This window comes from Papio anubis, chromosome 9, assembly GCF_008728515.1.
Source record: "Papio anubis isolate 15944 chromosome 9, Panubis1.0, whole genome shotgun sequence".
Lineage (NCBI taxonomy): Eukaryota > Metazoa > Chordata > Mammalia > Primates > Cercopithecidae > Papio > Papio anubis.
Window position 1 is genome coordinate 46,674,742 of NC_044984.1, and position 20,535 is coordinate 46,695,276.

The following is a 20,535-nucleotide window of genomic DNA, read 5'->3' on the forward strand; positions in this document are numbered from 1 at the left end:
GGGGCGGCGGCCTCCCCGGCCAGGAACCGGCGGAGCTGGGGTCCGGGAGAGGCGATACTGGCCGCTGGGGAGCCGGCATCCCAGCTTCTATGGAAGAGTGATGTGAGGGCCGGGTGGAGTCACCTCCTTCTCCCGGGAGCTAGGAGATTCCCTTTGGAAAGGCCGAGTCTCCGGCCGCCCCCACCCCTAGAGTTGTTTCAGGTCAGGGCCGGCCGCAGCCAGCTCTGGGCCTGCAGGTCCTCAAAGTTCCGAAGATTTTCAGGTCGAGCCAGTGGCTCAGGCTAGGGAGAGGGGAGCTGTACGGTTGTGCAGGTTGTGACCTATACAAGGTGGGAGGCGTGGTTGTGGGTGAATGGGATTCCAAGCTGGGCCTTGGCAGGTGCTGACTCGTTCTGAAGGAGGGCAGGGGGCACCATTTCTCACAAAGGTCTCAGATGAGCCAGCCTGGCCTGCCCTTGATTTAGGGCTGCTGAGGGTAGACACAGTGGGAGAGCAAATGGCTAGGGTTGGCCCCTGTGGGTCAGGGCCAGGGCCAAAGAGGACAGGGGGACTCTCCTGGCCCAAGGTAGAAACAACTGGATCAACTGGGCTCCCTGGGCCTTTCTTTCTTCTTGAATTCCTCTCCCACCCTCACCCTGAATCTTGTTCCTCTGTCTCTAACATAGTTCTTAAAACAGCCCCTGCCCCTGCCCCCACTCAACTGCCCAAGCTCCTGTTACTTCCCTGCACAATCGAAAAGACTCCTGTCCGCTCTCCAACAATCTGTTCACACTGCAGGCAAAGAGACCTTCAAAAACACAGATCAGGAAAACACCAGGGCGTGCGACTCCTCGCTTCACAGCCACCCAGGGCTTCCCTGCAAAGGAAGCCCCAACCTTTTCCCCCAGCCCCTACCTACACAGACCTCTCTTCCTATCCTTCTCCCCACTGCCCAGACACTGCTTACACTGGCTGCCTTTCTGTTCCTTGAACTTGACAAGATTTCCCTCACCTCTGGCCTTGGCTTTGCTGGTGCTTTTCCTGGATCGCTCTACCCAGATCCTTCCCAGGAACCTCACCTTCCCATCATCCCTGACCACAATAATAAAGCAGCCGCATCTGCCCGATCCAGTCTGTCACTTAACCTTATCTATTTCTTCCACAGGACTCACCGCATTCTGTAGTCATCTGTCTTATTCACTTGGTTTGTGGTCTGTTTCACTTACCAGAATGTCAGCTTCATGAATGCAGGGACCTTGTCTTTCTTGTTCTCTAGCACAATGCCAGGTACAAACCAAGAAGCACTCAATACATGCTCCATACATTTCAGGAAAGGAGTCCCTGGGACCAAACTAGTTCATCTGGTCACCTCTGAGAGGGCTTCTCTCTGGGTGGGGCCAGCTACAAATACCTGTACTCACCTGGTACACACCTAGATGCCTTGCACACACGGGCAGACCCATGGCTTGCTACAACAATAATCTTGGCTAACAGCGAATCAGCTGACACTTGAGGGCTTACTGTGTGCCAGACATCATTCTAAGTGCTTTACATAGTTTAATTCATTCCATCCTCTTGTGAAGTAGACACTGATAGCCTCAGTTTACAAGCAGATATACCACACACACAGATCCACACCACAACACACAGGCAGCATAAGCATTGAATTCATTATCACTATCCAACAGATAGATGAGTGGGGTAAAGAAATCAGGGTGAGCCTGGGACATTTAATAACTACTGCGGGAAGATGGGAAGAACACCAGGGAAAGCTCAGCATGGGGGTCAGGCACAGAGCCAGTTGGGCAAGTGGTAGAAGAGGAAGGTGAACCTCAGCCCACGCCCATATTCTGGGTCCCCACAGCACTTGGAGTGGTGCAGAGGTTGGTTTCTGGTTCAGTTCTGCCACCCACCGGAGGGGTGATCTTGCCCACCAGAGGGCAACCATTTACCCTCTTGAGACCACATGAGCAAAGTGGTGGGGCAGGCATACATAATACCTATCTCCCAGGGCCCTCACCAGGCTCAAACTCCAACATGCTCATGAAAGCCGTGTAGGGCTTGCTGATGAAAAAGTACAGGTTGCCAGCTGGGAAAACTGGGGCTGGGGCTACACTTTGGCTCTTCTGGAACCCCAGCTCACTGCTGTATGACCCTCCAGGGTGGGGGCTGGTGGAGGGGCTGGGTCTCACCAATGATTACCCCTTCTGTACCTGGCCTGGTGCTCAGCTAGAACTCCGTAGGTATTTGTGGAGTGAATGTCTCAGTGAGGGAGTGACCAGGGCATAGGTAAGAGGAGGAGAATGAATACATGAGCGAGAGGCAGAGTGAATGAAACAGGGACTGGAGATGCCCTCTGCCTCTGAGCCTCAGTTTCTTCATCTGTGAAAGCCAGTGGTGGGGCTTGGCCCACTTCTGTCTCTGGGCTCCAGTGTGAATCAGATGAGATGGGGCCACTCCATGGAAGCCCCTCCTTGCTATCTATGCAGGGCCTCCAGGGTGGACGGGGGAGCTGAACTGACCAGTGTTCCCCTCCCCCAGTCCCTGTCCCCCGGAATTTATAGATTCCTCATTGTCCTGCACAAAGGCCTTCTTGAGAAGGGGGTGGGGTGAGTGAAGAGACGGGAGAATTGGAAAGGCAGAAACTGAGCGACAGCCGGCCACACCCAAGGCCCATGAATCCGCCCAGGCCCCTGTTGGATGGACTGGCTTTGCCGCACTTGAAGCGGCTTGCAGGGCTCCTGCTGCTGGGATCAGCTCACCTTCTTCACAGCCCTGGATCCTCAGCAAGATGGGGGTGGAGCTGCGGGGGCATGAAGACAAGACCCAGTGGTCAGGGAGGGGCGACTCACCTTGCTTTATCCCCCTGACCTCAGAAAGTCCTTAATCTTATTCCTGTGCTGCCCCCTGTAATTCTAGTCCACTGCTGTTGGTTCTGAGCTGAAAAAGGAGATTTCTGTGGGTATTCTGAGTCTCTTTGTGGGAGGGGTCTGGAGGCTCAGACTCTAAGAAAATGGCCTCTGGGTAGTGGATGGGAGGCTGAGGGTGCAATTGACAGATGGTGCGGTGTTAACAGATGACGGGAAACAAAATTACTCAGCTGCCATGTCTCTCTGTCTTCCCCATGGAAGGGGATGGCCTTTGGACTGGAAACAGACAATGACCTCAATCAGGAGGGTGTCAGAGGACAGGGAAAGAGAGAAGCGACGGGGCATTAGGGCACCATGAATAGATGTACGAAAGACCTGACTCAGACTCCCATCCCTGCCACACACCAGCTAGGTGATCTCGAGCAGATCTCACAGAGTCTCTGTTTTCTCATCTGTAAGATGGGTCAATGAAAAACCCTGCCTTGGCCGGGCGCGGTGGCTCAAGCCTGTAATCCCAGCACTTGGGGAGGCCGAGGCGGGTGGATCACGAGGTCAGGAGATCGAGACTATCCTGGCTAACATGGTGAAACCCCGTCTCTACTAAAAATACAAAAAACTAGCCGGGCGTGGTGGTGGGCGCCTGTAGTCTCAGCTACTTGGGAGGCTGAGGCGGGAGAATGGCGTGAACCCGGGAGGCGGAGCTTGCAGTGAGCCAAGATCACGCCACTGCACTCCAGCCTGGGAGACACAGCGAGACTCCGTCTCAAAAAAAAAAAAAAAAAAAAAAAAAGAAAAACCCTGCCTTATCTTCTTCACAGGCTTTTGTGAAGATTATATGGATCCTGTGCTTGAAAAATGGGCTTTAAAGACTTGTGAAGCTGTAAAGATGTAAGAGGTTATTTACTGGAAACTCTAAGTACCAGCCTAGTAGTTGTTGATGGAATCATTTTTAAAAACTCTTTTTTTCCTTATAACAAAATAGAATAGAGTAGAAAACATCACAGTGCCTTACAGAGTTTTAGGAAACACTGCTTTTAGTTGCATGTGCATTCATGTGTCCTGGATCCAGAAGTAAATGTATTTACTGTGGATGATGGTCAAAAAAGTGAAATACTCAGAGTAGAGAATATTTTTCAGTGATGATCTCCAGAAGGGAATGGTGGATGAATGGAAGCTGACAACATGAAATATATACTAGGCTAAACATAAATGCAAAAACTTTTGTAAACAAAAATGTACACTGTGCAGCTCAGTGTAACTGAGGTTGGTAGTGATAGGTGGAAGGGCTTACTTAGGACTTAACTGTCTGCCCTCTTGGTGGGTAATGAAGCTCTCTCTGCTTTGTAAGATGCCTTAAGCGTGATTCCTGAGAATGCTGTCTCTGAACTCCCACTACACAATGACCATGGCTCCCTCTCCATGGCCCTGAGCTGTGCCAGAGAGAATGGGTTATTCAGTGAGAACCTTGAACTTATGTGCCCAGATCTCCCTCCAATCTACTAGGAGTGCAGAAGGATCTGCAACAGGTATGCTGTAGTGGTGGTCAGGACACCCCTGCCTGAACTTCACCCATGACCCTTGTCCTCACCCCCACCCCAGGGGTCATAGTCCAGTGAGGGTGAGTTGGTCAGAGTGGACCCTAAATCAATCCCAGACCTTCCCGGCCGGCTCTGAGTTATGAGCTGTGGGCTTTGTGATGTAGATCATGGTTGGGGAGTAGGGGGCATGACCTATGGCAGGTCACACAGGACCCCTAGAAGGGGCCAGAGCTGGGGTCAGAGGCCACCTCCTTCATTCTCTGTCCTGCTCTACTGGGTCCCATCCTGCATCTAGTCCTTCAGCTGGGCTGGACCATTTCCCCACTGACTGCCGGCTCCAGCTGTAACTGCCACCAAGCCTGGAGGCTGGGAGGAGAGGGGCTTCTGCTGGAAAAACATCCCAGAAGAAAGGAAAGGGATGAGATGACACAATATTTGGTTCCCTAAAGGTGGCTGGTCCATGCTCCAAACCAGCCTCAAAAGTCTCCTGAGTTCCTTCTCTGTAAATTTGCCCCTGCACCCTCCCCTTCCCCCACCCCACCACAACCTTCTCTTCTGATTGAATTCCAAAAGTCAAGACTCTGGGCAAAAATCCAGCCCAAAGGATTAGATGGCTGGAGATTAGGCATGGCAGTCAAAGAGCAAGTTAGGGAGAACCAAGCCATGCTCCAAACAGTGTATGTTATCAGGGCTTAAGAGAGAGCATCAGAGGGAGAGAGAGATGGAAAGAGCCAGACGGCGAGATGAGAAAGATCAAGCTGAAGAAAAGGGGACAGGAAAACAGAAAGAGGAGTACCAGCAGAAGACACTGAAGACAGCTATTGAGAAATAGGAGCGGCAGGCAAAGGAACATCCTTGTGAACTCCTGTCAGACCCCAGAGGCTGAGAGGCCCAAAGGAGGGTAATCCATAAAGTGCCTTTGCTTTTAATCCTTAAGACCAGCAGCCTGAGACTGCGGAAGGCCCTGGCTAAAGTGTGCCTGTATCATCCAGGAGCTATCCATTATTTTACACATTAACCAACAACTGCACACCCCACTACCACAGTCCTTTCTATCGACAAAGGCATACACAGAGAGGATCAAGACCAGGCCTGGGGAACTTGGCAGGGGCTGGGAAGGGATCCCTATGGAGTCCTCTTGAGGAGGGAGGCCTGGACAGGGCACTTCAAGACAGGGCATCAGTGCAGGTAGAAGGTAAAAGAATCCTCACACTTGGCCAGGCGCCGGGGCTCACACCTGTAATCCCAGCACTTTGGGAGGCTGGATGGGCAGATCACCTGAGATCAGGAGTTCAAGACCAGCCTAGCCAACATGGTGAAACCCCATCTCTACTAAAAATACAAAAATTAGCCAGGTTTGGTGGCACATGCCTATAGTCCCAGCTGCTCGGGAGGCTGAGACAGAAGAATTGCTTGAACCTTGGAGGCAGAGGTTGCAGTGAGCCAAGATGGTGTCACTGTACTCCAGCCCCGGCTACAAGAGTGAAACTCTGTCTCAAAAAAAAAAAATAAATAAATAAATACAAAAGTAAGCCGGGTGTGGTGGCTCACGCCTGTAATCCTGGGTACTCGGGTGGCTGAGGCAGGAGAATCGCTTGAACCTGGGAGGCAGAGGTTGAAGTGAGCCGAGATTGCACCACTGCACTGCAGCCTGGGCAATAGAGCACAACTCCTGAAAAAAAAAAATCCTCACACTTGGGGTGCCCATCCAGGTTGGATAAAGCTGATCTACAGAAATAACTACAGAAATAACTCCCTTTCCTTTGGACCAGAAACAGAACCCCACCACACTCCTGCTGAGCATCTGCCCTGCCAAAACCCAGACACTGCACCTGACCCTAGAACCCTCAGCTATAGCCTCAAGCCTGTGGGGTGGGGATGCTCTTCCAATTCCTGCCCAGGCCTGCCACCTGCTGGCTGACAGTGGCCTCGCAGTAACAAGACCCTTGCTGAGGCTGGGGTGATTGATGCTAGAGGTAGCTTCACCCTTGTAATCCCAGCACTTTGAGAGTCCGAGGCAGGCGGATCACGAGGTCAGGAGTTCAAGACCAGCCTGGCCAGCTGGTGAAACTCCATCTCTACTAAAAATACAAAAATTAGCTGGGCATGTTTGCGCGCCTGTAGTCCCAGCTACTTAGGAGACTGAGACAGGAGACTCACTTGAACCGGGAGGTGGAGGTTGCAGAGAACCGAGATTGGGCCACTGCATTCCAGCCTGGGCGACAGAGTGAGACTCCCTCTCAAAACAAACAAACAAACAAACAAAAACAAGACTCCTTGTCCCTGACCATCACTCCTGCATGATGCTGGGGATGATCTTCAGGCCAGAGGAGAATCTGGCAGGAAACTCACATTTACTGAATGTCTGACAAGGTACTAGATGCAGGAGACACAGAGATAACCAAAGTGCTGGGATTACAGGTGTGAGCCAAGGCGCCTGGCCAAGAATGAGATTCATGATAACTAGCATGAAAAACACAAGCGTTGATCTGTGTGCCTGACGCAGAGTAGTTTTCAATTAATAGCGATTGAATGAATGAATTAGAACTACCACCAAAGGATGATGAACTCTGTGTGCAGAGGAAAAGAAGGAAACAGACAGGGAAATATTTCTGATTCTTTTTTTTTTTTTTCCATCATTACCAAGTAGTAATTATCTAGGTGGAAGATTCAAACATTATACAAGTTTAAAAAACAAACCCAGCTGGGCGCGGTGGCTCACGCCTGTAATCCCAGCACTTTGGGAGGCCAAGGCGGGCAAATCACGAGGTCAGGAGATCGAGACCATCTTGGCTAACACGGTGAAACCCCATCTCTACTAAAAATACAAAAAAAAAAAAGACCCACCAAAAATTAGCCAGGCATGGTGGCGGGCGCCTGTAGTCCCAGCTACTCAGGAGGCTGAGGCAGGAGAATGGCGTGAACCAGGGAGGCAGAGCTTGCAGTGAGCCTAGATCGCGCCACTGCACTCCAGTCTGGGCGACAGAACGAGACTCCATCCCAAAAAAACAAAACAAAGCAAAACTTTTCTTCACCCTTCTCTTATTCCTCCTCTTTAAGTTAACCACGTTATAAAGAGCATCATTTTGTCTAGTGATTACCCATCTGGGCTGTACACTAGAATCACATGGAGATGTTTTTAAAATCCTGTTGCCCAGGTTGTGCCCCAGACCAATTGCCTCAGCATCTCCAGAGTGGGTTCCAGGCATCACTATTTCTAAAAAGTCCTTAAGTGGTTACATTGTGCAGCCAATGTTAAGAATGACCATTCTGGCTGGGCGCAGAGGCTCATGCCTGTAATCTCAGCACTTTAGGAGGCCAAGGCGGGTAGATTGCTTAAGCCCAGGAGTTACCAGCCTGGGCAACATAGTAAGACTCTGTCTCTACAAAAAAATGCAAAAATTAGCTGGGCGTGCTGGCACATGCCTGTAGTCCCAGCTACTCAGGAGGCTGAAGTGAGAGGATTGCTTGATCCTGGGGAGGTCAAGGCTGCAGTGAGCCATGATTGTACCACTGCACTCCAGCCTGGATGACACAGCAAGACCCTGTCTCAAAAAAAGAGAAAAGAATAACCACTCCAGCTCTTTCTATGCATTTACAAAAACATGTAAATAGCCAGTCTCTCTTTCTGTCTTTCACTCACTCTCACACACACAGACACACACACACACACACACACACACATATATAGTAGAGATGGAGTCTATGTTGCCCAGGTTGGTCGGTCTTGAACCCCTGGCCTCAAGTGTGTGTGTGTATGTGTGTGTATATATATGTATACAGTATATGTGTGACTGTGTGTTTTGTATGTGTATGTGTCATTACATTTGGCTTTTTTTCCAACCATGAACAATGTGGCTCAGAGAGATTTTCAGGGCAACCCATGTAGAGATTTATCTTCTTCTCCTTGAATGTAGCATAAACTACACGTGTGGTACTTCCTCTAACCCTTCCTCTATTGATGAACATTTAAATTGTTTCTAATTTTTTTTTTACTGTTACAAACAATGCTTCAAGGTATCTTCAGTATATCTTTGTAAATATTATTTCATTATTTATTTGTATTTATTTATTTTTTAGAGACAGGGTCTCCCTGTGTTGCCCAGGCTGGTCTTGAACTCCTGGCCTCAAGCAATCCTCCTGCCTCAGCCTCCCAAAGTGCTTGGATTACAGGCATGAACCACTATGCCAGGCCTACTCAGACTATCTTTGCTCACATATGCAAGCTCTGTTTTGAAAAATATTTCTAAAAGCAGAATTTCTGGGTCAATGTGTATGTACATTTGTTATTTTGATAGATACTGTCAAAATGTTTTCCAAAAATACTTCACTAATTTACATTCCCCCCACAGTGTAAGCACTTAATATTATTAATGTTTAATTTTTACCAAACCGATGGGCCAAAAGCAATATTTCATTGTTATTTTAATTTGCCTTTTCCTGCCTATTTGTGAGTTTAAGCATCGTTTCATATATTTATTGGACATTTGTATTTCTTTTCTTTTCTTTTTTTTTTCGTTTTTTGAGACAGAGTTTCACTCTTGTTGCCCAGGCTGGAGTGCAATGGCACGATCTCAGCTCACCGCAACCTCCGCCTCCCGGGTTCAAGTGATTCTCCTGCCTCAGCTTCCTGAGTAGCTGGGATTAGAGGCATGTGCCAACACGCCCGGCTAATTTTGTATTTTTAGTAGGGACAGGGTTTCTCCATGTTGGTCAGGCTGGTCTCAAACTCCTGGCCTCAGGTGGCCGCCCACCTCGGCCTCCCAAAGTGCTGGGATTACAGGTGTGAGCCACCGCGCCTGGCCTGGCCATTTGTATTTCTTTTATGAATTAATTGACCATGCTATTTGCCCATTTCCTATTGGGCTTTTTTTTTTTTTTTTGAGATGGGGTCTTGCTGTGTTGCCCAGTCTGGAGCGCAGTGGTGTAATCTCAGCTCACTACAACCTCCATCTTCCAGGCTCAAGCCAACCTCTCAGCCTCCTGAGTAGCTGGGACTATAGGCACAGGCCACCATGCCTGGCTAATTTGTGTGTGTGTGTGTGTGTGTTTTTAATAGAGACGGGGTTTTGCCATGTTTCCCAGGCTGGTCTCTAATTCCTGGCCTCAGGTGATCTGCCTGCCTCGGCCTCCCAGAGTGTTGGGATTACAGCAGTGAGCCACCACATCTGTCTCCTATTGGGCTTTTTTGCAATTAATTAGGAATAGAGGAAATTCTATTTCCAATAATATGACTTGCTGGATTCTGGACTGATTTTTCAGTATAAATCATGTTAAAATGCTGGTTGAAATATGCAAATTATTTTAAAAGTGTAGATGAGCTAGCCAGATAGCAAGAAAGTATTAGGCTAAAGTCTAAGGAAGGCAGGAACTCAGGGAAACAGACAAAGGAATCCTTCTTTAGTGTGAGGATATTTGTCGAATAAAGCAAACTTGAACTTCAACTTTCACAGTCTCTATTTTTTATAGAACCAAGGTAAGGAATATAATAGAAAATTCTCTAAAAAGCTGTGACTCCAAAGGATTCATCCTTCATGTAAGATTGAACCTGAAATAAATCTATTCCACTGTCACATCCAGAGGACTTTAATGAAAGCTGCCTCAGTGCTGAGCTGATAGCAAGGCTGTATCTCTGAGTTGTAACCACCAACAGATCTTTGCGCTTATTTGCAGCCCTGGATGACCCAAAACTATCCAAGTTAGGTGTTTAGTTTAAAGTGGTTCAGGACTGGTTAGTACCTCTACATGCCTGGAAGGAAAAAAAAAAAAAAAAAAAAAAAGCTCATATTCTCTGAGGGAAGATACCTTAGTCCTCAGCCTCAAGAAATTTCCAACATCATTTTCTAGGGAAAATAATAAATAGCTCAGAGGGGAAAAAAAAAATCTCTATACTGGGCGTGGTGGCTCATACCTGTAATCCCAGCACTTTGGGAGGCCAAGGCAAGAGGATCACTGGAGCCCAGGAGTTCAAGACTAGCCTGGGCAACATAGTGAGACCTCTCTACAAAACAGAAAAAAAAAATTAGCTGGGCATAGTGGCAGGTGCCGGTAGTCTCAGCTATTTGAGAGGCTGAGGTGAAAGGATCACCTGAGCCCAGGTGGTTGAGGCTGCAGTGAGCCGTGATTGCACCACTCACTGCACTCCAGCCCGAGGATAGAGTGAGACCCTGTATCAAAAAAAAAAAAAGATAAATCATAAGAAATCCATACCTAAGCATTGAAGTAAAACTTAAGAACATCAAAGACAAGAAGAAGACCTTAAAGACTTAAGAAAAGAAGGCTGGGAGCAGTGGCCCACGCCTGTAATCCCAACACTTTGGGAGGCCGAGGCAGGCAGATCACCTGAGGCCAGGAGTTTGACACCAGCCTGGCCAACATGGTGAAACTCCGTCTCTACTAAAAATACAAAAAATTAGCCAGGCGTGGTGGTGGGCGTCTGTAATCCCAGCTACTCGGGAGGCTGAGGCAGGAGAATCGCTTGAACGCGGGAGGCAGAGGTTGTGGTTCATTGCACTCCAGCCTGGACAATAAGAGCAGAACTCCGTCTCAAAAAAAAAAAAAAGACAGTGCCTAATAATTGTGGTACATCAACATAATACAGTATTATACAGCAATCAAAATGAATAGACCATAGTAACACAACAATGTGAATGAATCTTAGCAATATGATATTAAGGGATAAAAGTAGACAGCAAATGACTACATAAAGCATTATATGCTTCTAAATAAATTAGCTAAAATTGTATATGCATATATACATAATATAAATACTCTGAAGAAATACATGAAGAGGCAGTAAAACAATGTATAAAGGAGAACAAAAGAATAATGGACAGGAGACTAGGATTATAGCTGCCTTGGATGAGGAGAGGCCGGGGCTATATCAGGGAAATCATGTTAAACTGTAAAGTATTATCAAGATTGGGGCCAGGTGCAGTGGCTCACGCCTGTATTCCCAGGACTTTGGTGGGACTGACTCACAGTTCCGCAGGGTTGGGGAGGTCTCAGGAAACTTACAATCATGGCAGAAGGGGAAGCAATCACAACCTTTTCCACAGGGCAGCAGGAAGGAGAAGTGCCATTCAAAAGGGGAAAAGCCCCTTATAAAACTTATAAAATCGCTGGGCGTGGTGGCTCATGCCTGTAATCCTGGCACTTTGGGAGGCCAAAGTGGGCAGATCACCTGAGGTCAGGAATTCAGCACCAGCCTGCCCAACATGGTGAAATCCCATCTCTACTAGTAATACAAAAAAATTAGCCGGGCGTGGTGGCGCATACTTGTAATCCCAGCTAGCTACTTGGGAGGCTGAGGTAGGAGAATCACTTGAACCCAGGAGGTGGAGGTTGCAGTGAGACAAGATTGCGCCATTGCACTCCTGCCTGGGCGATAGGAGTGAAACTACATTGCAAACAACAACAACAACAACAAAAATCCCATCAGATCTTGTAAGAACTCACTATCACAAGAACAGCATGAGAATAACCACCCCTATGATTCAATTACCTCCCACTGGGTTCTTCCCATGACAGGTGGGAATTATGGGAACTGTAATTCAAGATGAGATTTGGGTGGGGACACAGCCTAACCATGTCAGTCCTCATATGGTGGAAGGGGTGAGGCAGCTCTCTGGGGTCTTTTTTTATAAAGGCACTAATTACCCCCTAAAAAGTCCCACCTTGTAATACCATCACCTTGGGGGGTTAGGATTTCAACATATGAATTCTGAGGGAGACAAACACTCAGATCATAGCATATCCCATGTTCAAGGAGGAGAGACGATCTAACATTACGAGGCAATAAATTTTCTCCAAATTACTCTATAAATTCAAATAAATTCCTATTGAAGCTCTAGCAAAAATTTTAAAAGAACCCAATAATCTTATTTGCAATTTTATATGAGAGAATAAAAATCAATTTCAAAAAAGAAAATCAAGTATGGAGAACTCACTCTATCAGGTAGTCAGAGAGACTACAAGGTTAGAGTAATAAAATCAGCATAGCATTGGCACACGAATGCCCTAATAAGATGCTATAAGATAAATGAAGCATGGCATAAAACATAAAAGAGAACTCAACGTTTACATGTGATAAAAACGACACCACAAATCAAGGGAGAGAGAATTTTTAACAGATGGAGTTATCTTGCTAAATGGAGAAAAAAAATAAGGTTGGATTCTTTATTAGTCTGCTCAGGTTGCCTTAACAAAATACACAGGCTGGATGGGTTACACAACAGAAATGTATTTTCTCACAGTTCTGAAAGCTAGAAATCCAAAATCAATGTGTCAGCAGGGTTGGTATCCAGAGAGGCCTCTCTTTTTGGCTTGTAGATGGTACCTTCTGACTGTGTCCTCACATGGCCTTTTCTTGTGAAGGCACAGAGAGAGAAAGAGTTCTGGTTGTCTCTTCCTTTTCTTATAAGGACAACAGTTCTGTTGGGTTAGGGCCCTACCCTGCCCTAATAATCTCATTGAACCTTAATTACCTCCTTAAAGGCCCTATCTCCAAACACAGTCATTTTTGGTGTCAGGGCTTCAATATATGAATTGAGGTTGGTTGAGGGAGACACAATTTAGTCTATAACAGATTATTTCTTCAATATTATAAAAGTGAATTCCAGATGAATTAAAGACTAAATATCAAAAATAAAACTGCAAGATTAACAAAAGAAATGAAGATCTTTGTGATCTTGGAGTAGAAAACTCTTATTAAATAAGACCCTAAAGCGCAAAGTATAAGGAGAAATTCTGATGAATTTAACCATATCAAAATTCAGGAGTTATTTCAGTGAAGGTCACCATAGATAAAGCTAACAGAAAGATCTACATAATACAGTTGTCTCATCTATAACCCATCTGACAATGGGTTTATTATGTAGAATATTAAAAGAATTCCTGAAAAATCAATAAGGAAAGGATGGGAAAATTCAATAGAATACTGAGCAAAGGCCATGAACAGTCAATTCACAGGAGGGAAAACAAGAGTAGCCAGCAGGGCATGTGGAGAGATGCTCACCTTGTTGATAATCAGAAAAATTCAATGTAAAATGGCAATATCACTTTATAGTTCTATCAGATTGACAAACATTAGAAGACTGAATAATGACATGTGTTGTCTAAGATGTAGGGAGACTCTTATGCACTGCTGGTAGGCACATATGGCAAAACAGAGCGCAACCTGACAGTATCCACTCAGTAAGTGTGTATGTGCCCTGTGATCTAGTGATCTCAGAGACCCCGATGGGTTCACAACTAGATACGTATGAGGTTGTTCACTTCAGCATTATTTATAGTGACAGGAAGTTGGAGGCAACCTAAGCATCTATCGCAGGAAGATGTGATAGTTTAAATGAGGTAGATGCACACTATGGAATTCTATAAGCAGGAAGAAAAAGGGAAGAAAGAAAGAAGAAAGTGGTGCACCCCATGTCTTTCATCAAGACAGTGTTAAATATAGTGAACCCCAAGTTTCTCTTCAAAGCATCAGTGTGTCAGTATGTTCAGCTCTCTTATTCTTTAATTCTCCATTTTAAATTTTAGCTTCCTGGTTCTCTTTGGTCTCCTTGCTCCTAGTTTCAGTAAACAACTTTCCTGCCAGTCCTAATCAGTAGTTCACATCTGTTCTCTGGTCACCTGCTCTATCCTGACTCATCCCGTTTATCTGCTTTGTCCTGAGTCATCCCAGTCACCTGCTTTGACCTGAGTCACCTTTAGTTACCTGTTCCTAACCATCCTTCCCACCAAACTACCCACCCTGCCACTCTGGCTCATACCCCTGCTCTATTTAAAATAGCCAGTCCGAATTAGCTTAGACTGTGTGGCCCAATCCTAGCCAATAGGGGAACGCCACAGCAGTAGGGCCCTGTGTCAGGAATAAGAACTCCTTCCCCTCCCCTGTCCAGGTGTGCTCTTGCCATTGCTGCATTCATGAGTCGCACCCTTCTATAGAAGTAAAAATTGCCTTGCTGAGAAAATTAAATTTATGTTTGAGAGTCGCATGATCTCTGCCTGTGCATTGCATCGAAAATTTTATTTACAACAGCATGAACTTTTTTCCTAGAATCCTTACCCATCAGACTTGCTGCTGTTGCCATTTCATGTGGCAGCAAAATTGCATGTCACATGCTATGTAGCACCTGAACAGAAAGGTATATCTAGCAGAGAGAGGGGAGCTTATGAACCAGAGAGTCTTTGCTTAGAGTAATCAGAGAGGTCCAGTTTATCATCTGATAGATTTTTTCCTAACTGCTGCATAGAATTCCATAGTGTACATCTATCCCATTTTGCTGTGATGGCTAGAGGTTTAGCAGCCATCTTGTGCCTAGGAGGAAAAGTCAAGAGAATCCCAGAGAAGGCCCTGACATCATCAAGTTTCTTAACCAACATCAACAGTTTCCTATTCCTGAACTTTTTCATCATATATAAAAAACAAACTCCTCTTTGTTTAAGAAAAAACTAACATGAATACGTCCTAGAGTTCAATTTGCAGACAATGTTAGTTAAATACACATACTGGGCCGGGCATGGTGGCTCACGCCTGTAATCCCAGCACTTTGGGAGGCCGAGACGGGCAGATCAACTGAGGTCGGGAGTTCAAGACCAGCCTGACCAACATGGAGAAACCCCGTCTCTACTAAAAATACAAAAGTTAGCCTGGTGTGGTGGTGCATACCTGTGTGCATCCGAGAAGCTCGCAGCTACTGGGGAGACTGAGGCAGGAGAATTGCTTGAACCTGGGAGGCGAAGGTTGTGGTGAGCCGAGATCCCACCATTGCATTCCAGCCTGGGCAACAAGAGTGAAACTCCATCTCAAAAGAGAGAGAGAGAGAGAAAGGGAAAGAAATGAATACTGATATTTTAGAAAGAAATGTAGATTTTGAAAGAGAGACAAGTGCCAGTTAGTAAAGAGAGAAAGAGAGAAAGAGATGAAAGAGAGAAAGAGATGAAAGAGAGAAAGAGAAAGAAAGTAAAACAAAATAAGAGAGAGGTCTTGTACAGTCTGATGATAGGAGGGATACCAATGGGGGAATATCATTGGCTCAATTTTCTACATCTGTGGACCAAAACCAATCCATCAAGTTTAATATGTGATATAAATATTAAAGAATATTTTGATAGCACTTTATCATTGTATTAACAAATCATTTAATTTAAATATTTCATATTTAATTTATCACACTGAAACTATTAAGTTTAATACATCATAATTTCTGGCCAATCCCTCCCTCACTACTGCCTGCCGCACTTTGTGCCCTGACTGCCCACCTGCACTAGACACATAATGTCTGTACTCACAATTTTGTTTGTTTGTTTCGTTTTTTGAGAAAGAGTTTCGCTCTTGTTGCCCAGGCTGGAGTGCAATGATGCAATCTCGGCTCACTGCAACCTCTGCCTCCCGGGTTCAAGCGATTCTCCTGCCTTAGCCTCCCGAGTAGCTGGGATTACAAGTGCCCGCCACCACACCTAGCTAATTTTTGTATTTTTAGTAGAGACTGGGTTTGGCCATGTTAGCCAGGCTGGTCTTGAACTCCTGACCTCAGGTGATCCACCCGTCTTGTAATCTCAAAGTGCTGGGATTACAGGTGTGAGCCACCCCGCCTGGCCACAATTTTTTTTTTAAAGGGGGTCTTGCTCTGTTGCCCAGGCTGGAGTGCAGTGGCGCGACCTCAGTTCACTGCAGCCTCGACCTCCCAGGCTCAAGCAATCCTCCCACCTCAGCCTCCTAGTTGCTGGGATAACAAGCGTGGGCCACTGGGCCCAGCTCTATACTCATAATGTGACAATTATGTTTTTATTTTCCCAGAACCTCAAAAAATAAGTTCAGGTGACCCCTGGAGACCCCACCCCAGAGTCATTCTGAGAGTACCAACTCTATTTAATGAGATACCTGCATTCAACTTACACCCTCTCCCACAACCACCCCTTCAGCAAGTCGCACTTCACCCAGTGAGGAGGGGCTTTAGGCTGGGCCTGAAGAGCTGGGCCGAGACCCCACGAGGTTACATCTCCGCCGATGTCCCCAAGGCTGAGGGTGGGTGTGTCGGTCAGGAGGCGTGGTCTTTGTGAGCCCGCCCCGGCGGGGAGGAGCTGCCTGGCTCAGGCCTCGCCCACCCGGAGGATCTTGGGGCTGGTCTGGGTCAGCTCCTGAGATGTGACCACCCACCCCGCCAGGCCCTCCAATCCCTTCCTACCACTGCTTGATCCGGCTCAGCCAGGTGGTGTTTACAGCAGCTCTTTCTGAAAGTCCAGCCATCTGTTACCTGCGTTGCTTCCTGGGGAGGGATAGTCCACCTCGGGGCATTCGGAGACCCGGTGATTGTGCTCCGCGGAGCCTGGGCTGTGCCCCGCGTTGACTGCCTCATAGATACCCTCCGAATCCCAAGTAAGAAAACACGACGACCCCTCTTTCCGTGAGTCTCACTGGGGTGCTGACCTAGAGTAAACCCTGCCTGCTTAGGGCTCCTGGCCCAGCGCTTGTCCTTTTTCAGGGTGGATGGGGCGAGATCCCTGCTGGGGTGAATGTTTTCCCTGGGAGAGGGCTGTGCACTTCACAGCTGCTGAGTCCCCTCCCTAGGATCCAGGGAGACACTCACTACTCCTCTCCATTCTGCGTTTTAGATGCCAGCTGCGTGAGAGGGGGGACCCACCTTCTTGTCCCCTGCCTGGAAGAGAAAGAGCTGACATTGCACAAGAGAGGGCTGGACATGTCTGAGGCACTGCCCTGCCCGGGCAAGGACACCTCCACCCCAGGCTGCAGGCTGGGGGCCCTGTATTGGGCCTGTGTCCACAATGATCCTACTCAACTCCAAGCCATACTGGATGGCGGGGTCTCCCCAGAGGAGGCCACCCAGGTGGACAACAATGGGAGGGTGAGATGTCCTGGCTTTCCAGGACAGCTGGGGGCATCTCTGCATCCCCACCACACCGTCCTGGCTGGCTCCCTGAGAGGGGTTCAGGGGCAATACCCCCCGCAGTCCTTAGGAGGAAGGGAATGGTTGAGGGTGGGTCTTTACAGGGGTTGGGGAAGACTCTGGGACAGATGTGGGTTTAGAGGGCACAAGGGGCCCTGGGGAGGCTCAGGGGGAAAGCAGGGGATCTGAGCTGCCCCTCCCTCAGACAGGCCTCATGGTCGCGTGCTACCGCGGCTTCCAGAGTATTGTGGCCCTGCTCAGTCAATGTCCTTTCCTTGATGTGAACCAGCAGGACAAAGGAGGAGACACGGCCCTCATGTTGGCTGCCCAAGCAGGTGTGAGGCTGCTATACCCCACTTCCGACAGCCCCCCTTTTGATGCAGACAGGGCCTCAGTCCCACCCTTGTTGCACGGTGTTCTCCACCAGGCTCTGTCGTGCTGGGTGGAGGGTGGGTTGGCAGCTTCATCACCCCCTTTCCTGGGGACCAAGCTTACCCTTGCTGCCCTGCAGGCCACGTGCCTCTGGTGAGTCTCCTGCTCAACTACTACGCCGGCCTGGACCTGGAACGCCGGGACCAGCGGGGGCTCACGGCGTTAATGAAGGCTGCCATGCGGAACCGCTGTGAGTGCGTGGCCACCCTCCTCATGGCAGGTGTGTGGGACCCAGACCGGGGTGTGTGGCCTCCAGTCCCTCCTCCAAGCCTGCCCACCAGACACTAAGTCAGCTGTGATTCTTTGCAGAGAGGAGAGAGGTGGAGATGGGGGATCAATCTAGTTCATCTTCCTAGAGGTGGGGAGCATGCTTTGGGCTTCATACAATCAACCAAGTCCTGTTATTGATAGCTCAGACATTGCGTGCGGAGGTCCCAGGAAGGAAAGTGTGGGAGGGGAAACTAGCTCAGCTGGAAAACTTAACATGAAAAAAGGCTGGCATCTGGAACCAGCCCCTGTTCCTAGCTGAGTGGCTTCCCTCTCTCTGGGCCTCACCAGTATTGTGAGGGTGTTAGCTTTCCCTGGGATGACCTCCAACTCTGACAAGCCAGGCTTCCAGGGGACCCAGGCAAGAGTCGTCGAGGCCTGTGGCTCTGTGGGGTCGTTCAGGGGGAGGTGTGGTGAAGTCCACATTGTCCATGGAGTTGTTTAGGAGCCCTTCTTCCCCGCAGTGGGGCTTCCCTCTGTTGGTCACTCTGGGGGATCCCTGCCTCCACTTTTCCCTTCCCCACCCACCTCAATGGGTTTGGAATGGAAAAGAAGTACAGGAAAAAGGAGGGCGCTCTACACCCTTTCCTTCACCTCAGAGTGACTGCTCCCCCACAACCCCAAGATAGGAGAGGGAAATGGTGAGAAAAGAAGAACCAGGAGAGGGAACCAGCTGACCATCCCCACCCACCTGCCCCAGAGGGTGCCGCTGAGGCCTCTGCCTGTCCTGGGCAGCTTGTACTCCTGCTCTGCCCAGCTCCTTGGACTGAGGAGATCCCTATTCTGCCCCAGGTGGAGCCCCACAATAGGTCTCTCTGAAGTCTTTTCCCCTCTCTGGACCTAAGTGTCTTAATCTTAAACAGCAGGTTGCAACACTGGCCTCCCGATTCCACCTTCAATGGGATGGGACTCCATGGCTTTGAACGTAACCCACATCAGTCTTGCTCCTAAAGAATCTGCCCTTCCGCAAATCACCAACCCCTATCCTGCCCCATGTCACCCCCTGTGCCCCTTCCCAGGTGCTGACCTGACAGCAGTGGACCCAGTTCGGGGCAAGACGGCCCTGGAATGGGCAGTGCTGACTGACAGTTTCGACACCGTGTGGAGGATTCGGCAGCTGCTGAGAAGGCCCCAAGTGGAGCAGCTTAGCCAGCACTACCAGCCCGAGTGGCCGGCCTTGTCCGGGCTCGTGGCTCAGGCCCAGGCCCAGGCCCAGGTTGCCCCTTCACTCCTAGAGCGGCTGCGGGCTACCTTGAGTCTCCCCTTTGCCCTGTCTCCTCAGGAGGGAGGTGTTCTGGACCACTTTGTGACTGCCACAACCAGCCTGGCCAGTCCCTTCGTCACCACTGCCTGCCACACTCTGTGCCCTGACCACCCACCTTCCCTGGGCACCCGAAGCAAGTCCGTGCCAGAGTTGCTAGGCACTGCCCCGCCCCCTCCTCTGGTTCCCCAGTCCCCACCAGAGAGTCCCCAGAGTTCCCCGTGGGTCTTTGTCCCCTACCAGAGCCCTCAGGGCATATTGAGCAAGTGCCTTCAGTGGCTACAGCCCAGGGATAGCACCAGCCCCAGGCCCCAAGTCCCCAAGATCCTCCTCTCCAAGGCATCCTCATCACCCCACCGGTGCTGGCCAAAGCCCAGTCCTGCGGGACATCAAAGTCTGGCCCTTCCTCTCTGGCGATACCAGGAGCTCAGGATAGAGAAGAGGAAACAGGAGGAAGAGGCCAGAATGGCACAGAAGTAGGGGAAGATGGGATAGGACAGGCTGGGAACAGGTAATCAGGCCCCTCCCCAGGCTTCTTTCCCCTCCAGAGTGCCTCCGGCCTCCCCATCCACCTCTGCCTAAGTAAATCTGCTCTCAGCCTATATACATACAAGGTCATTCATTCCAGCATTGTTTGCGAGAGTGAAAGAGTGGAAACACCCGAAGTGTCCATCAGTAAGGGACTGGCTAGATTGGTTATGGATGTAATTGCTGTCTACCCTTACAGTGCATACGCTACAGTGTTTCCAAAATAAGACTAAGGAGGCTGTTTATATTCTGATACGAAACTACCATCAAGATATATAAAGTAAAAATAACTAAGGAGTGGAACAGTGTATACGGCATATTATTATTTGTCAAAGTAAAATTTTCACGAAGATAAACATGACTAAGACAAATATATAGTGAGTACCAAGATTTATTTAACTACTTAATGAGTGAATCAGCAGGATGGATCAAAAAAAGAAATGAAAAGCCATTATTGACAATCAGTGAAAAAATGAATGCTGGAATAAGATTGCAAAAAGTTAATTCACACCTGGCAATAAAGCCATAACCATTTTTATTTTTTTCTACTAGACCACAATAATTTGCCACTTATCAATCTTTAACAGGTTAATCTGTCCTTCTAGAGAGCCGGGGTCCTTATCAATAGTAAATATTAATAGCGTGTCAAACAAAGTTAACTTCCCCTAGCTGACCCATAGGTGGGGTTATTAGCCAATGATCTAAAATATCTTTGAAAGGGCACTAGCTTTTTTTTTTTTTTTTTTTTT

General features: G+C 48.3%; 1 protein-coding gene across 1 annotated transcript; it reads left to right on the forward strand.

Moving 5' to 3' along the window:
* The first annotated feature begins 17,512 nt into the window (after window positions 1–17,512).
* Window positions 17,513–19,773, forward strand: ANKRD33 (ankyrin repeat domain 33). The gene is made up of 4 exons (XM_021922373.1): window positions 17,513–17,633; window positions 17,810–17,950; window positions 19,017–19,416; window positions 19,617–19,773. The coding sequence occupies exons 1-4, from the start codon at window positions 17,513–17,515 to the stop codon at window positions 19,771–19,773; spliced, it is 819 nt and encodes a 272-aa protein (XP_021778065.1).
* The last annotated feature ends 762 nt before the right edge of the window (window positions 19,774–20,535 follow it).

What these genes read in the sequence shown, in the direction of transcription:
- ANKRD33 (XM_021922373.1), top strand. Translation starts at nt 17,513, where the DNA reads ATGGTCGCGTGCTACCGCGGCTTCCAGAGTATTGTGGCCCTGCTCAGT. An exon ending in CATGTTGGCTGCCCAAGCAG is followed by an intron (nt 17,634 to 17,809) that starts GTGTGAGGCTGC and finishes GCTGCCCTGCAG; the next exon opens with GCCACGTGCCTCTGGTGAGT. An exon ending in GGCCACCCTCCTCATGGCAG is followed by an intron (nt 17,951 to 19,016) that starts GTGTGTGGGACC and finishes GCCCCTTCCCAG; the next exon opens with GTGCTGACCTGACAGCAGTG.